At 36.3% G+C, this 21,962-nt stretch overlaps 1 protein-coding gene and 1 pseudogene across 2 annotated transcripts in view; both read right to left on the minus strand.

Annotated features, from left to right (window-relative positions):
- Positions 1-21,962, minus strand: part of AMPH (amphiphysin) — a 195,941-nt gene that overhangs the window by 22,194 nt on the left and 151,785 nt on the right. The window contains exons 13-17 of one of the 2 annotated variants that reach the window (XM_011376690.1): positions 20,395-20,418; positions 18,374-18,397; positions 15,536-15,568; positions 11,413-11,469; positions 7,187-7,312 (exon numbers count right to left, since the gene is read on the minus strand). In XM_011376690.1, coding sequence (XP_011374992.1) covers positions 7,187-7,312; positions 11,413-11,469; positions 15,536-15,568; positions 18,374-18,397; positions 20,395-20,418 — 264 coding nt within the window. The remainder of the gene's footprint in view (positions 1-7,186; positions 7,313-11,412; positions 11,470-15,535; positions 15,569-18,373; positions 18,398-20,394; positions 20,419-21,962) is intronic. The other variant, XM_011376691.1, reaches the window with a different exon arrangement.
- Positions 5,680-5,798, minus strand: LOC111730174 (annotated as a pseudogene).

Consider the following 21,962-nt stretch of genomic DNA (forward strand, 5'->3'; position numbering starts at 1 on the left):
TATTAACCCTATTTTACATGAGGCAATTGGGCTCAGATGTCACACAGCTACCATGCAGCATAATGAGACAGCTGGCACTGCTTTTGATCACAATAAACAGCATCTAAATATAAAAAGTGAATTATCTGAATGGAAATAAAGAGAAAGAAAATGGTTCATCTAAATATTTGTATTTTAAGAGGTCTGGCTACAGTCTCTTTCAAGACCCCTAGATTATAGTGTCAATCAATCAACAAATTAAAGACTTAGAATTTACTGGGCATGTATTAAACACCCTCCTCTGTGCTGGGGACAATGGGACAAAAAAGAAACAATGCCATTTGGTTGGCCCAAGAGGCATTGAAAATGAAATTAGTTACTAATAGGAACACAATCAAACTTAAATAAAATAACCATTTCTGTGATTTTTTTTTTTCTGAGAAAGGTAAAAATTATATCACCTCCAAGGTGCATGTGTGTATGTGTATGTGTATGCTTTAGTGTGACCAATTTGAGTTTGAAAATAAGTCTATGATAATGAAGGGCAGACAAGAAATAGGAAATTAAGCTCCTCTGGCTTCCTCTGATCTTCAGTGTCTTCCTCTGACATATTGGGAGCTCGCATCTATAAACATAGTGTAAGCCCGAACTCTCATGTATACTCTGCACAAGAAGAAAACTCAAATATTGTTTCCTGACTGACACAGAAGGATGCCCCGACCACTGTAATATCCGCCTCTTCCACCAGTGGTCTGAAAACTATGGTGGCAGGAGGCATATTTACTTACTGCTTCACCATATTCAGATCACAGATCCAGAACACAGCCTGACATCTAGAGAGGACTCAAATATATTCGTCAACTGAATGAAGAAGGAAACATGCATTCTATTCAAGCAGGAAGAAACATTCTTAGCAAGATGAACTCGATATACAATAGTCTGGCATATGTATATTATGTATATTTCATCTTCCATGATTTTCAACAATTCTAAAAACATCTTTACTTCAGTTTTTTCCCCATTTATATATTTTTTGGAAACTATGCAAGTCCTAAATTTGAGTGCATTATTTATTTAAAAATAATAGGCAAAAAAGGCATCAGTCCAGTTCATATCATTTGAACAAAATATTGAAACTGACAGAAATTTAGAGAAAATTAGAAGGAAACTCTCTGCAAGACAATGAAATAAATGTAAAAATCATGTTTATCTGCTTGTTAACATAATTTTCTGATCTATATCTAAAACAAATATTGGTATTTTTTCTAAAGAAAATTTTCATTATTTATATAATGTGGAAACATCTGGAAGAATAGCAAGTGTTGATTTTTAAAATGCATCCTGCAGATATACTGGTAAAATTTGATTTTCTAGGAAAACTAAGAACAAAATTAATTATAGAACAAAAAACAAAATGTAATTATAAGCTTTTCTTGAAAGCCCCAAGTTTCTTTGTGAACCAATGCTAAAATTTCCTGTTTGAAATTACATCTGCTTCTTTTAAAAAAAAAAAACAATGAAAAACTGTCACAAACTTCACCTCATATGAAATGTGTTCTGTCAAGACTCAAAGTAATAACAGTGTGTTGACATTTCAGCAGCAAAAGGATGACCTCAAAAGGTCATGTCAATCCAATCCTGACTGATGACAGCCACGACCAGCTTGTTAATTAATGCCTGGGACACAACGTTGTTTTTTTTTCTTTACAACTAAATATCACATATCTAGCAACAGAAGATACTTTTTAAAAGAAAAGATAGCCCTAATATTATCTTAGATTATCATGACCAGAAGAAAGAAATATAATTCTACATTAGAAAACAAAAAATACATTCTATATATTATTTTCTTAATTAGAGGGGAGAGAACATGAGTAAGTCTAAGTGTGTCAATTTTAAAAACATGGAAGATAGTTATTTTTAATGAGCACTAGGCAAGTTGAACTGCTGTTAGCGGCCTTCTCTTACTAGTACTTTTCAGTCTAGATGAGGATGGAGAAATTAACTGCTTAAACTTTTTCTCTTCAGAGAGGGTGGCTCACATGGTGAGCTCTGTATCTGGTGTTCTTACATCACCTCTGGGTCTCAGCAGGTGCCTGAATCCTTCATAAGACTCTTCAAATTGCTTTATATTTCACAAGGAGTCTAAATTTTTTATTCTCTAAATTGCATTTACTTAGGAGACAAGATTTTAAGAATGAAGAATTCTTCTAAATATCTTCTTACTCAACATAGGGAAGCTGGTTTTAGTGATGGTTGATGCTTGTACTATAGAGTTTATTAAATATTTTTAATATCGATATTGGTTAAAAAGAGTATAAATCTTTTATAAATATTTATATAATAGTAGGTACGCTATAATAGGTACTTGATAATTGGTAGCTACTAATATTGTTTATTGGAAATCCAATGAACTTGGATTCCGGAAAAACAAAAACTTACTTACCTAAGTTTCTTAAAATAAGGAAGGATATGAGAGGTATGTAGCCACAGCACTCTGAGAGGGGATCATGGAGAATCAACATTTGAGACTGTATTTAACACACTAGTTTGCCTATTTCATATATTGACTCTATTACACAGCATCGAACACCCTTGCTCAAAACCATGGACATATGGCATTAAGTCTTACCCTGAACAGTCTAGGGCATGGAGTCAATGTGGTTTAAAAGCACTGGTGAAGATGAAGTCTGGACTGCTATTCAAAATAAAATTTTGACATAAGTGAAGCTCAAAAATGACGTAGATGATAGAGTCTTTGTACATCCCCTCTTGCGACCAAATTAAAGTTGTGAGGGAAACATGGAACCAACAGCAAGCAGAATTGCCTGGGATCTAGTCACCCTACAACTGGGAAGAGAAATAAGAAATGGCTCTGCAGTGGTAGGAGGTAGGAGGGGGTAAAGACATAGGCCTGTCCAGTCCCAATGGCTGAGTGGGACAGAGGCTATGGCAGCTAAGCCAGAAGCTGCAGACATTCCTCTTAAAGGGGCCATATCCACGACAGAACTTTCACAATGAAGGACTCACTCTGAGCGCAAGTGTTGGGTCAGCTAAATGCGGGGCATCAGGGACTTACAGGGGTACATTGAATTGTTGGAGCGAGGACTGGTGGCAAGGTTTTCTCCAGGGCATAAATGCTGGCAGTATCCATTGTTCCTCTGTTGAACCCTCCCCACTCCCAGTGCATAGATTCAGCTGCTGCCGTAGCAGAGACGTCATCAAAGTGGATAACAGAGGTCACTCTGCTCAGAGGATTCCCTGAAACTCCACCTCCTCCAACTCACAGCCATACCCAAGCCACATTCAGTTGTATCCTTCATGACTCCTTTGCTCCTTGTTGAACAGCTCCAAGACTCACTCTGGTGGCAGCTGACCTCGGTTTCTGGCATGGCCTCTTGAGGCAACTATAAGCATAGCATCTGTGGATTGCTTGTTGAATCTTAACAGGTGGCCCCAGAGGGATACAGGTTTGGGCTAAACTTGGCCTGCAGCTGAACCTCTCTCAGGACTGTGCCACTGGACACCTACTACACAAAGTCATGCTAAAGACCAGGAGACTTAGGAGCTTTGCTTAGTACATAGAAACAGACACAGAAAGGCAGCCAAAATGAGAAGACAAAGAAGCAGAAACCATATGAGAGAACAGAACAGAGATCCAGGAAAAATGGAGTAGAGCAATCTAACAGATGCAGAGTTCAAAACACTGGTTATAAAAATGTTCAATGAACTTAGGGAGTGAGAACTTTAACAAAGAGATTAAAAAAACATAAAAATAGAAATGGAAATTATAAAAGGGAAGCAATCAGAAATGAAGAACACATTATGTGAGATGAAGAGTATGTGAGAGGGAATCAACAGAGTGGATGAAGAAAAGGATCAAACCACTAATATAGAGGATGGGGAAGTCAAGGACACTTAATCAGAACAGCAAGAAAAAAGAAGCCAAGACTATAGTAATAATTTAAGGAGCCTATGGGACACAATTAAATGTAAAAACATCTGTGTCATTGGGGTACCTGAAGGAAAACAAAATGTTGAAGAGCTATTTGAAGAAATAATGATAGAAAACTTCTCTCACCTGGTGAAGGATATAGACATACAACCCCAGAAAGCTTAGAGTCCCAAAAAAGATGAACTCGAAGAAGCCCATATCAAGACACATTATAATTAAAATGCCAAAGGTTAAATACAAAGAGAGAATCTTAACAGCAGCAAAAGAAAAGCAGTTAGTTACCTACAAGGGCGCACTCATAAGACTGGCTGCCAATTTCTCAAAAGAAACTATGCAGGACAGAAGGGCTTGGCATAAAATAGTCAATGTGATGAAAACCCAGGATCTACAATCAAAAATACTTTATCCAGCAAAGCTATAATTTAGAGTTGAAGGACAGATAAAGAGCTTCCCAGATAAAAATAAGCTAAAGGAATTTATGTACACCAAGCCAGTATTATAGGAAATGTTGAAGGGATTTCTTTAAGAAGAAAAATCATGTATCAAAAACAGGAATAAAGAATGGTAATAACTACATACATATCAACAAGTACTTCAAATGGAAAAAAATTAAGTGCTCCAACCAAAAGATAGGGTGGCTGAATGGATAAGAAAACAAGACTCTTACATATGCTGCCTACAAGAGACTCACTTCAGATTAAAAAACACACACAGACTAAAAGGAAGGGGATGGAAAAAGATATTGCCTTGATAGACCTAGAGGGTATTGTGTTGAATGAAGTAAGTCAGATATAGAAAGTAAATACCACATGATTTCACGTACTTGTGGAATCTAAAGAACAAAATAAACAACAACAAAAACAGAAACTCATTGATACAGAGAATATTTTGATGGTTACTAGATGTAAGGGGAGTTGGGGGGATAGTGAAAAAGGACAAAGGGAAAAGAAGTACAAATGAATAGTTACAAAATAGACATGGAGATATAAAGTGTAGCATAGGGAAAATAGTTAACAAGCTATAATAAGTATGTAAGGGAGAAGAGGGGTACTAGATTTAGTGGGGTGATCACTTTGTGAGTTATATAGATCTCTAAGCACTATGCTGTACAACCGAAACTAATATATTATTGTATGCCAACTATAATTGAAAAAAAATTCATTGAATTGTATAATGTAGATATGAACAACTAATTGTCAATTATATTTCAATAAAGCTGGAAAAAAATTTTGACAAAACTGTTCCTAACTGGAGCAATTTCTAAACAAATATCTAAATCAATATATTTTTTGACACCCTGGCATCGTCCATGTCTTTTTTAAAACCAATTCTCCTCTTAATTATAACAGTAGTTAAAAATTCAACTGTATCTTTCTCTTCTTTTGTTACTTAAATAATCTTAAAACTCAGCTGGATGGACAGACCATAATCTGACCGCAGATGAAAACGCCTCATCTGCACTGAGTTATCGAGATCACCAGTGAATCTAGGAGTGAGAGTTTAGAAGAAAAACCCTGACATTGGAGCATGGAGCCTCAGCACTTTCCATTCTGAAGTCTGGGCAACCAGCAGCATAGGGGGGACTCAATCTAGTGGAACACATCTCTTGTTTTTCCTTTAGAACTTGGCCCAACTCTATATCTTTAAATGGAAAATAAAATTATTTTTCTTGGTTGACCTCACAGATTACAAGGACTTTGTCAGCTTACAATCCACCCCTCTCCCGACTTTTTTTTTACTTTTTACACCTACAGCACCTGGTCTTCCTAGGTGGTCTCCCATCCAAGTACTAACCAGACCTGTTCCTGCTTAGCTTTCAAGATCAGATGGGATTGGGCTTGTTCAGGGTGGCATGGCCATAGACTGAAATCATTTTTCTTGAGTCATTCTTAATTTGTATTTTCCATCAATACCTTTCCCTATTATTCATTTTTCTACTCTATTAATAAACTTTGGATTTGAAAGATGACCTATTCTTTTCCCAGTAAAATGATCTAGAGCACCAACAACGAGAAATATGTTTTATTTCTCTAGTTATCTTTTCTAGGCAGTGCAATTTTGGGGAATAGGGAGACTGGTTTTCCTCTTTGTACAGATTCCATGAAGGCTGTAGTAAATGGCACCCTGACTGAAATTTTTGGGAGACATTTTAACTGCATTTCATAAATAAACTTTTCACTCTCCATAAATATTTTGAATTAAATTTTCCTTTGTATAACTCTTCGCTTTCACAAGAGTGTTACACTATCCAATTCAACATGGTGAATATAGGGCTCATCTCAGTTTGCGATATAGTGTGGTATAGGGCTGCTTGGAGCATGGCAGGAGCAGGTTTCCAGGCAAACAGATAGGTCTCCACTCTTGCAAAAATACATTCTCAATGTCCAACTTATTAAAAGAGCAAGCACCAGATTTGAGTTTGAGCAATGGTTGTACATGTAGGAACCCTTATATATTTGTAAAATGGGATTTCAATCCTTCATCGAGCCTTAACCAACCTACAAAACTAATATTGTAAGAAATAAATACGTAGACACGACCAACAAAGTTATTATCCTTCTGTTTATCACCTTCAGGTTCATCTCTAACTGAAAGCACATCTCCAGCAATCATATGTAGAACATCACATTAGTAGTTTTGATTATCTGAGAATTCTACAACCTATCTACCATGAATAGGAGAGTATCAGAAAGCATCAATGCATCCTAGATAAACAATTCTGTAGCTAATACCATAGTTTTCTCTAGATCATAAGATCAGGTCTTTGGATATCTTCCTTACTGAACAAACTGTACACCTAAAAAGGAGGATTTTATTGTATGTGAATTATATCTCAATAAATCTGATTTTTTAAAATTAAAAAGTAGTCATGGGGATGTAGAGTACAGCACAGAAAATATATAGTCTATAATATTGTAATAACTATATATGGTGTTAGGTGAATACTAGACTTATCAGGGTGATCACTTAATAAGGTATATAAATGTCTAATCACTATGTTGCACACCTGAAACTAATTATTGTCAACTGTAATTGAAAAATAAATTAAAAAATAAAAATAAATATATTTTTATAAGAAGAAAATTAAAGAGAGTGGAGTTTCACTGTCAAAGTAACAGGTTGTTTGAACCTGGGGAGCCATGACAAGTATAGAAGTTATTTGGCCCAAGTGAAGCATGAATGAGAAGGGAGAAATGAGCATGGCTTGTGGCAGGAGTGGCAGGTGGGAGGTGGGATGGAGGTGGTACTCACCACTGCCTCTTCCACTGGCTCCTCAGCCTGGGTGTCCAGTCCAGGGTCCAGCACAACAGCAGATGTTGCAGCGGCAGGAGGCTCCTCTGTTTTTGGCTCAGTGGTTGGAGCCTGTTCAGATTCAGCCTTTGATTATTTGTTTTGAAGGTTAGAGAAAAAAGATTCAACATATGAATACATAGCATTACAGAACACCAGACAATTAAGATTTTGCTCATCATCCTACAGGCAAGCAGCTTCATTAAGACTGTCCTGGAAAAAAGTTTTATACATTTGGCATCATGGGCCTTTACAGAACTGGAAAGTCTAGAAATGGACTCTATAAACTTCTCTTTTAGCATCCTCGAGGACTGTCATTTCCCTTGAAATTAGGCCAAGACTTACCATTTTGGCTATTCATATTCATTATCTGCAACATTTTGACTATTCACTTCCTTATGACATCTATAAGAGATGCTGAAATTCAGGCACTTTATGTTATTTAATGAGAAGGGAGGGGGGTGGTCCTAGAAGCTCCCACTATTGCCAGCTGGAAGGAGTAAGAGCATAGTTCTGAGAACTCCCAGCTCTTTTGATATATATTGCACCAAATAATTGAGGGGTCATTCCAAAATTCAGATCAAAATACATTAATTTGCACAAGGAAGTATTCTCCATGGTACCAATTAGACCCTTCTAATCACATGGACAACAGTGAGGTATTTTCATCCCATTGTGACTTCTATGCATAGATATCACCCTGATTCCAATTATATGCTGAATCAAGCCCCTGGAATCTCTTAGCTCTAGACTTTTTTTAGTTTTAAAATTAGCAATATTAAATAATAACACATCATTAAAAACACCATTGCCAATGGATATTACCACCACTACTGAAAAATGTTCCCTCTTTTTCGATTTTGATTAATATAAATAAGCATATTTATTTCACTATTTCACTAAATGGGCAGCTTTTAGAGGGCACGTTAAGATCCTTTTCCATCAGAACATTTACTTAAAAGAGTTTAAAAGTGTTTTCTTAGTAGAGTAAGAAATCACTGATACTTTGTAGAAATCAGTAACTTCTGTCAGAATCTCACCATAAGCAATTAAAAGCCACCTCTAGCTCTGTGTGTCCACCTAAGCTGATGTACATGACAAGTTCCATACGGAAGTGATGGAGAAGTTATGCTGCAATTATAGAAAATGAATAATAAATAGTCTAGCATTGGTTAAATGTACAAAATATTTTTTTGTCACTTAAACAAACCCCCCATTATGACACACACAGCCTTCTCTTTAAAAGGCAGAATAAAATGGAAGGACATCTTAGTAGATGCATGTGCAGATATTTGATGTTTATATGGGATTGTATAACCTTTAAGAGATGCTCTGACACAATTTTTTAAAAAGAATAAAATAAAATTCACTCTAATATGCTCTCAGGAGTTCTTTGTGGGAAAAGATTTCACTTTTATTGTTCGAAAGAATTATCTTTGTAATGAAACAAGTTTTCATAGCAGCAAACAGATTCTATAAGCTCTCAGGGTAAGATCTTACCATTTTGGAAATCAAAGTGATTTTCTATGACAGTATGGTATTAAATGATCTACACAAGAATGACCTACACAAGAAGGACAGGTAGGGTAATCTGACAAAGCACCAAGAAATCCATATGCAGATGGCTGTCCCTCTCTGGGCTGAGTCCATGAGATGAAGAAAGTCTGAAGCCAGATGAAGAGCCAAGAGATTTCATACGAAAAGTCAAATATATATATATCATTGTACATTTTTTTTTAGAAAAGTAAAGATAGCTTAAAATGAAAAAAAAAAAAAAAACAAAACTATTTGCATCAGAGTCTGAGTTTCTTCGAAGTCTGAAGAAATTTTGAGTTTTATATGAGGCAAGAATAAGTAGGGTGATTTCACAAATGAGTTGAATGCATTTAGACAATGCAACAGAGGCATAGTATGAAGAGGAGGTAGGATCAGTTATATCACCATAAGTCACAACACAGCATGGCAACTTAACAACTTAAATTCCAGGGGATTAAAATGACTCACTGAATGATGAGTAAGGATGAAACACAACAGCATGACTGTACATAAAATCAGCTACTCAAATTTGGAAATAGAAGTTCCCTTTCTAGTCACTCGAAGATAATGTAAAATTGTAATTATTTTGTCAAGGTAGAAAGAAAAACAAGAGTAAATTGTGGATGAAATCCCATGGAAAGATCTAAAATAGTCCTGTTGGAATTGTATCCTGCTTCAATCACTTTTTTTACTATAAGATGTCTCCCTTGACAGACATTGCAAATGGGTTGATACCTTGCCATTCCCACTGGTAATGATTTCTTATTGTTTGCTTGAGTAGTGATCATTATTGGTGGCAGCAGGATGCCACAACAATGATTTAACTCAGAAACTCAGAAATGGAATTTTCACGTTAGGAAAAAACGAGTAATGTAAACTTGGCCCACATTGTTCCGGTATCTTCTGTGATAAGATGGAAGGAAGGTCAAACAGAGGAAGAGATGGAGAAAGAAAGTGGGGCTAAGAGTCTAGTCATATTCCAATATGGCATCTGCTGTATAGTCCTGCTTCTCCGAGTTTGGGAGAGCTAATTTGGTGAGAAGTGCAAAAGGCCGTGGAAGCAACTCTGACCCCTGAGCAAGACTGGCAGATTCGAAGGGTTTATACCTGAACTCCAGGAATGTGCTAAAGGGCTATAACATGCAGTCTGGGAAGGTATGCCATTGACTACCAACTTCAACCTTTACCTCACTCAGTACAGTCAATGACCAAATGTTGGGAAACTGTCCTGATCCTTGGAAGATCTTGTATAATCACTGTGATTTCCTAGTTCTCCATATGGAGAGCCAATGCCAAAGCTAATGCAATGCTGGGCATAGTGAAGCTAAGTTCTTCAGTGGAAAGGAGGTGTCTGTTTCAGCAACTACATAACAAGAGAAAAGAAGGATAGGCAATGTAAGCCCCTAGAACCAGCTGTGGGGGTTAGTGATGTTCAGAGAAACTTAAAAACACTGGATTCTATGCCTGGACTTTTACATCAGAGTAATTGGTTTGAGTTTAATTATGACCCATTGTCTTTCCTTTATACCAGAATTTCTCCATTTTTCTTAACCCATTCACAACTGACTATCATCCTCCAGCATCGTTACAATGCTTAATCCATCATCACCGAGGCTGAGACTCACCAATGAATGTGAAACATGAGTCTCTCTGGCTCCATTATTAACACCAATATAATTTGTATTTGAAACATTTGAAATCTTTATTCAAAGTCCACAGACTCCACATTTCACTTGGTTACCCAAAAGGCAAAAGTATGACAATCTATGACAAGGTATTAGAGATACACTTGCCTGTGAAAAATATCAAATTAACCTTTAATACAAACTTCCCAGAACAGAATTCCTTACTTAGAAGTGTAATCATCTAAAAGGAAAAATTCATTCTACTTAAACTCAATTCCAAGCTTTCAACGTGAAAGCCAGGAACTGGGATAATTGTATACCATTCTCATGGGAAAACCAGTGAGCTATGAATAACCCTTGTATACTAATCCTTAAAGAGCCAAAATCCTCTATAGTATATCACTGAAAAGCTCACAAGTATCATCACTCAAGGTGTCTTCATTCAATTTCACTGGTAAGCTCCTACTAGAAAGGTTTCCCATGAAAATTGTAACATCCATCTTGTAGGAATCTCTTCTACCATCAAGAGTAACTCTGCTTTCTCCCGACTCTTTAGTTAAGCTTTTCTCTCATCTTGTGTTTCTTTAAAGTAGGAATCACTTATTTTTTTTTCTATAACTCACAAAAAGAAGGAAAGAAATGAGAAATGAAGCAGCTTCAAGTTCAAGAAGAAGCAAGGATCTATTTTGAAAGATGAATTCTTGAGGCAATTTCATTTTCAGTTCTGTAGCTTAACTTATAGTCACATGAAAACATCCGTGTCCTTGATGAATTTATTGTGTTCTACTGAAGCACATAATTATGAGACTTTTGCTAGGATCACTGTGCCTTTATAAATTAGAAGCAACCACATTCAAAGACACACTCTAAGATTTTTTAGAAGATTTCCTTCCTGTTTTCTAGAAAAGAAGGAGCTTCAGAAACCACATTCTGAATATTCAAGCTCTAGATAACCTAGAATCATCAATTTAGAACATTCAGCAGTAACTATCAACTTCTCAAAAATACAAATCAAAATCAACTTACCAAGTTACAGATCATATTCTGGTCTGTCTGCATCGTGAATAATGAAGTATCCTGGGGCTGAAAATTGGGGAGAAAACAGAAGATTTAAAAGTAGTAAGTTTCTAGTTAATTTGCTAAAAAAGCAACAACAAAGGTATTTAAATTAGCTCCCAACAATTATGTCAATAAACAAATTATAAAGTTTTTGAAAGTCTCCTTGTATTATAATCAAAAAAGCAAAAAATACAAAAGTAATTTTTAACAGTAGTGATTCTAAATATAAATCTGAGCTAGGAGAAAATGAGGATCTGACGAGAGAGACATTAAGTAAAGGGCCGTGTCTTCTGGGGTATCTTTGGTCTGCAGCTTCTTTTCTGAACATCTACATTGAATTAGAATTTAGTTGCTCTAAGCTACAGATTTAAACTTTTTAAGTGTTTTTTCCAACACTTTTTAAGTGTTGGAAACTCAATCTTACTATCTCACCTAAGTGTAACTTCTACAGGTTAATTATGAGCCATAACTTTAAAAATTTTATACAATTCATTGACCTAACGACCTAAAATCAAGCTGGTATAATCTAAGGAAACAGTGATCTCTAAAGGAATAGTCATCTCTCATTATATTGTTAGCCAGGAAAGACCTAAAGAGTCTTTCCTTGGAAATATAACCAGTTTAAAAAAAAAAAAAAAAAAACCTAAAAATTTGACATCAAAGGCTCTCCGACAGAAAAGATAAGCCAATAATGTTTGGTTAAAGTTGGTGGATTTGGTTAAAGTAGGCAATTACCTCTGTTACCTCCAGAATTCAAACTAAAGAACAACAAAGGGAATTTTACAAAGAAAAAATTTTAAGGCATAGAACCATAAGCATAATAATAATGGGGAGAAAAATAAGAGCAACAAAATTTTGAAATCAAAAAGCACACAAATGAACAATAAGTAACTTGGTGGAAACAAAAATATCTGTATCCTAAGGTAGGTGTAAGAAATGCTAAAAGGCAACCAAATTTGTTACTCAGAAACAGTGGGAACTATGGGAAATGGAAGTTAGGGTGGTTTTAAAGACAGGAGAAGTGGTTGAAAAGTCTATTATAGAAGCAATTAGACCATGAGATACTCTCATCTACATGAAAACCAAGCAATATGCCTTTCTGCTCCAGCACAAGACTTGAAGTTATTTTCATAGAGGCTGAAATAGAAGGTCTGGAGGATACCCGGGCATATTAGGAAAGTAGCTGGATAAAGTGAGCATTTACCTAACAAATATTGAGAACATGGTCCCCTCTCTCCCCCATCCCTAACTTCTTCCTCATTAACCTGTCATTACACTGGCAGCCAGGCTTGTACAGGGGACCAGAAGAGTCTCCCCAGAGAAATTTGATCAGCTCAAGAAAAAAATGCCTAACGAATCTGACATCAGGGGCTCCTCAACAGGAAAAATAAGCCGGAAAATTCTAGAACAATGCCCACAGTTAATGAGCTCTACTTACCTCTACAAGTTTCCTGCCAGCTTTTTAGTCTCCTACTCTTAGTATGAGTAGACAGCCAAGATCACCAGACATGTAAGAAAAGTCTCAAATATCAAAAGGAGAAAATAAATAGCAAAAAAAACCAAAACAGACAAAAAAAAAAAAAGACTTTCAGGGGAAAAAAATTCTTCAAAAATTATGATTATAATCCCCTCAGAGATACAATGGCTTATCCATGACATAAGAGGATGCTGTTAAAAACAAATATTCAGTAAACAAAAAGAGCTTTTGAAAATGAAAAATATATAAAAGTCTGTTAGAAGAGTTGGAAAGCAGAGAACGATGACAAAGTAAAGGAAATAGCAAAGAAAAATCATTAGAAGACTAGCTCAGGAAGCCAACATATGAAAAAGAGAAGTGTGACAGGATAAGAGAACAAAGAAAACAAAAGAGAAAACATTGATAAATAAAAAATATCCCCCAAACTTAAAAACATAAATTTTTAGATTAAAAGGGCCTAGGACAATGTATGAAAATAAACTCAGATCGTCGTGCACCTCTGTAAAATTTCAGAAACTCTGGGGGAAAAAAAATTCTACAAACTTCCAGAGAGAAACAGAGAAAAAAAGAGTGGAAGGGGTGTATAAGAGGGAGGGAGGGAGGGAGAGAGAGAGGAAGCGGGTGGAGGAAGGAGGAGAAAGAGAAAGAGAAAGAAAGAGAGACAGACAGAAGGAAGGAGAATATTTTTTCACAAAATATCAAGAATCAAAAGGACAGATTCTCAGTAGCAACACTAGAAGGTAGAATTGAGTGGAGCAATGGCTTCGAAATTCTAAGGGAAACAATTTACAACTTCTAATATAATATCCAAACAAGCAGTCCATATGTACATAGATAAAGACATTTTCAGATGTATAACATGCACACTTTTCTCAGGAAGCTATGGAAGGATGTGCTTTATATTTGTGGATGAAGACATATTTTGATTTGTGAAATTAAAACTTAAATGAGGAAGATTTATGTCCAGAGAAGAGTGGATTGACATAAGAGAGAAGTGAAGGAAATCCCCAGGCAGACGTAACAGGAGAACCTGTGGAATCAGCTGTGCCATAGACACAGAGTCCTCAGTTTAGACTGGAGCAGTCCAGAAGGCAGACAGTCAAGTTCTTCAAGAAGAGAAAACTGTTTGAATATTTGTTTTCCAACAAAATGAGAGGAGATTTATCTAACTACAGAGTATGGGGAAATCAGAGTAGAAAACTAAGCAAACCAACAAACAAAAAGACACTACAATTACTTCCTCAAAGGAAAACAAAAAGTTGGCATAAAAGGAAATATAAACTTCATGAATTGGGGACTAATAGCATTTATATCATTATTCCTACAGACTGTCGATGGCGGAACTATATCAGAGCAAGGTGGACTGCAAAGGTAGGAGGTTGAAAGTGCTTTATGTCCTCACTTTCCTGAGAGATGAGTCAATAGATAACGCTTTAGATATCAAAAAATAGCATTATAAGAAAGTCATGCACACGTGGGTGGGTGAAACCAGAGAATCTGTTAAAGGAAGTGTAAATATTTACCTCTAAGAAACAGGAAATGGAAGGGGTATGTGATAGTCTAAAGTTTTTAAACAAAAAACATCTTATAAAATTTTGTACTTTTTAAATTTTGCACATTTATAACATAAAAATACAAAATTTAAAAATGAGAAATGAAAAACAATTCTTATGACCCAAACTTTCAAGATTTTTATGTAGTTGTCTTCGAAGAGATAAACTGTCATCTCTCTTTGTGTTTGTGTGTATCTGTATTTAGGTGTGGGTTTGTGTGTGGGTTTTATATTTTCATAGGTAACATGGGAAAAGTAATCAAACTTTTCAATCAAGAAATTCTAAATGTTAAAATTTGAAAATTTTCATGTCTAATATTCTAAAACAAAGCATTCATCACAGACGAGCTTCTATTTGAAGTCTCCTTTTAAGAAGTTTTCAGAACTTATTCCACGAGCTTGATAGACATGTGGTCCGCCTTTACATGGGTTACAACTGTCCACTTGTTGGGACATATACAGTGAATGGGATAGTCCATCTTGTGGCTCCTCTTCCACTAACTGACTTGTAAGGAAAATACTGCCTTTTGGCCAGAGCCAACCCGTGATTTCTGATCTTCCAATGGTTCCTTTTTGGAGGACCACTGAAGAGGGAAGTTTCTGTGTTGTATGACTCTTACATGAATCTTTAGAAAAATGCTCCTGAAACATCTCATATTTTCTAAAGACCAATTTCATTAGTTCAAAACAATCCTGTTTCCTCTTTTCCAACAAGCTGAATCTAGTGGATCTCTAAGATCAGAGCAACTTCTAGATTCAGGAGAGGAATCAGCAGAAGGAAGAAATCTGTGGTATAACTAATAACATTAACAACAGCTAACTACACCATGGAGGACTTAGTATGTGCTGTTGGGCATATCTCATTTAATATTCACAACATTCTACAATGTTGATACTATTACTGTTTTCATTACTGAATTTGTAAGTAGTAGGGTGAAGTTTTATGCAGACATACTTAATCATTATGCCATACCAGTTGCAAGAGGTCCTTATTTTAAAAATTTGCATCATTTTCAACAGATGGATTTTGATAGTAAATAGATAATAAATCTGTTTCTTACCTGGGTGAATCCATTAAATGAACCACCTGAAGCCTAAATAGAAATGGAAATCAGAGTACGTTATTTTTTTCATTTATTTTTGTAGAATCAGTGAATGTCTGTTAGGCAGGTTGGAAAGTAAAGACTACCACAAATTTTAAAATAATACAAAAGGGTGTAGTGCACGGCAGTGCTTAGGAAATGCAAAAGGCTATACTGTATTATTTTAAATAGGCTGACAAAAAAAAAAAAAGAAAGATTACTTTTACAATCACTGCTGGTGTGTGGCTCAGTGCTAACCAAAATCCACTTTTTCAATAATGAGGAGATAATTCTGTAGAAATGCCATGAGGGGTTAAATAGAATCTAGAAGAAGCATTTCCAGTATTTCTCTAACACATCATTTTATTAGTATTTTTGACGAACACCTATTATGAGATTCTACAATTTCAGTAGGCTCAGGTAGAAGCATTTAATGTGTTTTTATTGGGGTAATCACTCAGGAACAGTAAATTAGTCTGTTCTACATATTTTTGGTACTTGAACAGTAAAAATGAAAGTATAAAATATAAACACAGTAAATGGGTGATTAAATAAACTCTCATTAGTTCCAACATAATCATCCTTCTTTACGTGTTTTTGCTTTTTTGTGGAGTTTTTTGTTTTTTGTCAACTTATTTCTGTTTGGTTTGAACAGATTTCAAGAGATAAGAGGTATATGAATGACAATCTGTCAAGGAGATGAGGCAGGCCTCAGAGAAGATAGTGATGAAAAATGAAGTGGGCGGGAAATATCAGGAAAAACAGAACCTACAGAAGTCTTTGGCTAGTCTATACTACACACTAGGATAAGTACCTCTTCTTTATCAGCCTCTATTTCTTGGTACAACATTCCATATCTCTGGTTAGCAATTTCATCTTCAGATAAATCTGAGTTGTTGATGCCATTGTCTTGGGGACTAGCAGAACTTTCGGTGTTAGCATCCTGGGAGGTTCCCAAAACCAGTGGTCTAACTTTTTCTTGGCTTTGTTCCCAACAACAGCTATCAATGGCTTGTTCCTCCCATATATCTGCCAATAAATCCACCTCCAGCCTTTTTTTGCTCTCAACTATATCTAAATGTTCCCAGCAATTGTCTATGGCTCCCATATTTCTGATAGGCCAGTGGTTAATAGAATCAAGCCAATTGGCAAATCTACTTCCTTAGCCATCTGGTATACCAGAGAATTCCAATTTATCCATATTATTCATTGCTAAATCAAAGCTTGGCTGCAATATTTGACCTGGATCTGTTCCCCAAGAGTCTGTTTTTGCAATTCCTGGCAAGGTAATGGTATGACTACAGTTCCCACTCACCATACTTTCAGACCCCCTATTAATGAATCTTCTGCCTTACATAAACACCACTTGCTTCTGTTTGCATTAGTTTCCAGAGAATAATTGAGATCTGTCCTAGACTGAGCTGCTACTTCATGTTTTACTGATAAAACAACAGCCTGATTTTCATCCTTGTCACCTCCAGGAGCATGTAACACAGCCTCACACTTAATCTTATCATCTGCACTGCCCTGTGCTGTATGATATATTATATCACAGTTAAGAGGGTCTATTAAAAATTTTTTCATGTCTTTTCTATCTCATCCCTCAGGGCTGGCATCTTCAATATTAGATACAGAGTCAGTCTGGAGAGGCGGTTTCAAAATATCTGTGTAATTTTCAGGTTTAGCTCTAAAGCTTTCTATAATTTCACAATCATTTATTACTATGTAAATCCTCTCATCTAGTCATTTGTCTCTGTCACTAAATTCATCCACCGTATCTATCCTTTCCATGTCTTTTTCTAATATGTCAATTTTCTCGAAATACTTTTCATTGGTCTTTATACTCTCCTTACATCTAACTCTTAGATCTTTCCTAGTTTCCTCTTTATTGCTTTTTAAGGTCTCCTGGTCCTGCTTTCCTACTGTCTTAAGTTCTTCTACCCTGTGTCCTGTACTTTCACACACTTTCTCTTCTAATTCCTCTGTACCTTCTAGGATCTTGATATTAATAGCTCCAATGTCTACCTTTTCACATGTCTCCACACCTTCCCACAAAGAATCTTCTATCTTCTGTTTCTCTTCCTCTTCTTCTGACTTTTTAACAACTTCTTCACTTTCTTCAACTAGGCCACCAGTTTCCATGGCTGGCTTCTCAGAGTCAGGTAAGTCATAAGGCTGCTCCATTTCCATACAAGCCGCAATGGCAAATTCAACCGCAAGCACAAGCTTTGGAGACAGTTGTTCATTTCCACACAGAGGGGCAGGCCCCAGGACACACTTCCCCTGTTCAGCTACAGTGTGCCAGTCAGCAGAAGGAAGCATCCCAGTGGATAATTTCATTTCTTGCTCTGCTTCAGAGAGACATGCAGAGTCTTCCTGAGACCCATCGCGGGTAATTTCCTGGCTGACACTGTCTGTACTAGCATCTGGGCCCCAAATAAATGCACCTAGATCAATTTGACATCTTTGAATTTCTTCAGCCAACCCACTGTCTGGAGTTTCCTCCATGATCAGGTTACAAAGGGAAAGACTTTTTGAAGAGTCAGTCTTTAGAGTGTGCATAACAGCAAAGGAAAAAACAAACAAAAAAAACATAAGATGAAATAGATTATGGTAAGAGTTGATGAGAAACACAAAGCTCTTGAGTCAGGTAGCAACAATTTACAAAACTAGAGAGTATTTAAATTAAATGGCGTAAGGTTAAATCTGTGACAAGCAATGCTGTGACAGAAAAGAAGCTCATTTTAGATAATATACTGTGTATATAATGCATATTAAATACAAAAAATATCCAGAATTTTCCGGATATTTACCTACCGGCTGTACCAAATCAGTGTTTGTCTGTATGAGTAAAAAAGAAATAACAGAATCATAAGGCAAGAAAAGAAAATTCACTAGCACTGTAAAAATCCTATGCTGTCTGGAGTCGACATTCTGCTGAATATTGTGGCTTTCACTGGTTTGAGATTAAATTTTACAACTTCTTTGTGATAGGAATGAGTTTTGTTCTAACACTATTTAAGACTACACAATTGAAACTTGAAGAAAGCATTTGTCACTTTCTAGTGTCCGTAAGAATGTTTTATGGCTATTATCTGACTTCTGTTTTAGCAGATTCTGAAATGCAAAGTTTCAAATAAATAAGCAAGCCTGCTAACCCGAGAATAACATTAAGCCCTAGCAGTCACAAAATTACACAGTATCATCTGCTCCAGCTGAATACCAGAGTAAAATCTTCCCCAAACTCATCCTGCATTTGTTTCTGCCTTTGAGGTGGTTTTCAGATGGAGGATGATCTGATACCAGCCACTCTGACTGCCTGAAGGATTCTCCTCAGCTTCTCCTTGCAGTCTAGAAACTTTGTCTGGACAAAAGGAAACAATACTGGCTAGCTGAGAGGATCAAGAAATGCAAGTACATATGTTCAGGAAGCTGTTTTATGTTTTGTTTTGTTTTGTAATCCTGTCACTGTTACCATTCCTAGCAGGTTTGTCCTCTAAATTATTCAATGTTCCTTATAGGTAGCACCTTCATTGTTACCATCTCCTTCCCCAAAGCCAGGGAAGGAAAGATGTGGTATAGCTGCAACTAAAGATATGAAATACTGAAATAACAAAAAATTAGCATCGTCCTCTTAATCTCCAAGAAAATTAAAACAAAGTCGAGGCTAGAATTCAAATGTCCTGGATGTCAATCCTTTTTGTGATTATACAAAGTCAAACCAGCTCACTATACAGGATGTTTTCAAACAACATTTTTTAGCTTTTCTCTTGAGAGCTTTACATGGAGCTTTAAGAGTCCTAAGCGGTATAGTATAAATCTGCTGCTGTGGTAGGGAAGGAGGCAGTGATCTTGTTTTAAGGGAAAAAAGTAGCAATGCCAGTTCAGACCACAGGCTCATAAATAGCTAGATCTACCAAACTTTCCTGCTGCTGTCTCACTAAAAAAGAAGAAAACATGAAACTCAAATTGACTTCTTAAGACCACGTAACCAAGGCTGTTCTAAGACAGTACACAAAGGCTCTAGCTAAAGGGAGGTAAAGCTCTGAGTGGATGCAGCCAGTCTCCTAATTTTACAGCACAGATGCTATCAACACAAAGTGCTGTTTGTGTCTTTTTCCCAACTCAAAATTCTGAAAGTACTCATCCTTGCACATCATATTAGCTGAATAAATATCATTAGTAGTAATACCTACCTTTTATTGATACATACCAGGCATTGGGCTAAATACTCTACAACTATTATCTCACTTAATCCTCAAAAAATCCTCTGCAATAGGTGTCATTACCCTTATTTCACAGATGAGAAAAACTGAGGCTTAAAGAGTTTTAGGAATCATTCAAAATTGTATTGTTATGAGAAGTAGAGTATGGACTCAAATCCAGGGCTGTCTGGCTTTAAAGCTCAAATTCTTATTAAGCATCATTAAAAATAAAAATGAAAAAAAGAAGATTCCCTGTACAGAGTAGCCCATGCCTTACATTCTCTCACCCATACTTTTCTTATATTCTATTGAAAAACAATAACAAATGTGCATGTCCTTCACTACAACATTTCCTCTAGCTGCCAACAGTCACAGGAAGAAGCATAAAGGGGCACAACACCAAATTCTTGCTCATCCAGGAGTATGGACCACTGACACTCTCTTCTTCACCGTTGCTTCCAGGTGCTGGTAATACTCAGAACCATCAGGGAGATGGAGATTATTCTAGGAGACTACATTATTATTAAAAATGTTTGGGTCTCCTTTCTATTACAGATGAAATCAAATATAACAAGGTTTCCAAATTTCTAGGGATCCAGATGCATCAAAATACAGAGTTCTTAGTACTCTTACCGTCCATAGGTCCCAGGGCAAGGTCTGAAAGCAAACAAACAAAAATATGTTAGTATACAAATCCCAAGACTGTAAAATATAGTGAGATGATAAAAGTTCTTAAAATAAAATCATAAACATTTTGAGATATTTAGTACAACACTGTTCAGTAGAACTTCCTTTGGTGATAAAAATGTTCCATATCTGTGTTGTTCAATATGGTAACCACAAGTCACATGTGGCTATTGAGAAATGGAAATGTGCTAGTGTAACAGAATCAAATTTTTCATTTTACATAATTTTATTTAATTTAAATAGCTAAATGTTGTTAGTGGCTACCATATTGGATAGCACAGATCTAATCAATGTGTCTTTTGCTATAAAAGTGGAAAATTATATCTGAAACATGACGAATGAGTTTACTTTAATACATATACATACACACACACACACAAAGTAAACAAGGTGTCCAGACATTAGTGTTTATCAGTCTTTGAGGAAATGTGGATCCTAATCATTGCTAATACTATTTTCTCTCCTCCCACACCAAATTGAAGAGGCTGCATTATGACCAGTTTGATGGTAAGTGAACACCAGAAAAATAGTTCTTCAATAAGGTGAATTAAGTAATACACAGCTCAATTAATTGGTAATCTTCTAAATTAGTAGGGTTCCCTCTAAGACATATAAATGATTTATAATTATTACTGACATTTTAATTATAAAGCTTATTGATCTGCGGAATGAATCCACATGGTTCAAAAATGACTTCCTCTGTCTGTGAGGGAAGTGGGGGAGACCTCTCTTATTTCCTCTGTGATTGAGAATTAATGCTAAGCCACATCCTTTTCTGCTCATGTCTTTGTGACTAGAACTGATCCATGTTTATGCACTTGTTTTGAATCACTAAATGTGAACAGAAAATTAGAGAGCATGACACTCTCATCTTAAGAATATGACAGTTTCTAGATAGGACTACAAATATACCGTTTGAATTCTGTACTTCTAAGTCCTGTGGCTCTGACTAAACCCACCTGCTTGTTCTGGGCCTGTTCCAACTGTACTATCCCACCCACTCTGCATTGCTGTGTGCCTGGTTGGTCTCTGTGTTAGCATTTAGTTGTAGAATGACTAAGAAAGAAGAGTAGAACAGCTCCACTGAAAGCCACAGTTATTTGTACCTGGACACCTTTGCATCTATTATACATTTTCTGGTTATCCAGATAGTTTATATTTTCTTGCTTCACTGCCCCTTAAGAATCACAGCTCCAAAAAGCTACCACACATCCCTGCATAATGCAGTCCCCAGTGGTATTTTCTACAAAGGAAGGCAGTGATGTGAAATGCCGTGTTTATCAATCCTCAGGATTGTGAAAGGATGTGTTAGCTCATGTGCACACTGCAGAGATCACAAGGGGAGGTGTTCTGCTGGCAGCAAGAACAGCGGTTTAAAACATGGCATCAGGTGATGGGTACGGTAGGTCACTGAGTGAAGGGGAAAGGCCAGCAGAATCTAATGGCTCTATTCTTTTTGTTATCTCAGACTAAGAATTTTTCTTAGCAAAAGAAGAGAGATGTGATTCGAGATG

The sequence above is a fragment of the Pteropus vampyrus genome, unplaced genomic scaffold (assembly GCF_000151845.1).
Source record: "Pteropus vampyrus isolate Shadow unplaced genomic scaffold, Pvam_2.0 Scaffold302, whole genome shotgun sequence".
Taxonomy (NCBI): Eukaryota; Metazoa; Chordata; class Mammalia; order Chiroptera; family Pteropodidae; genus Pteropus; species Pteropus vampyrus.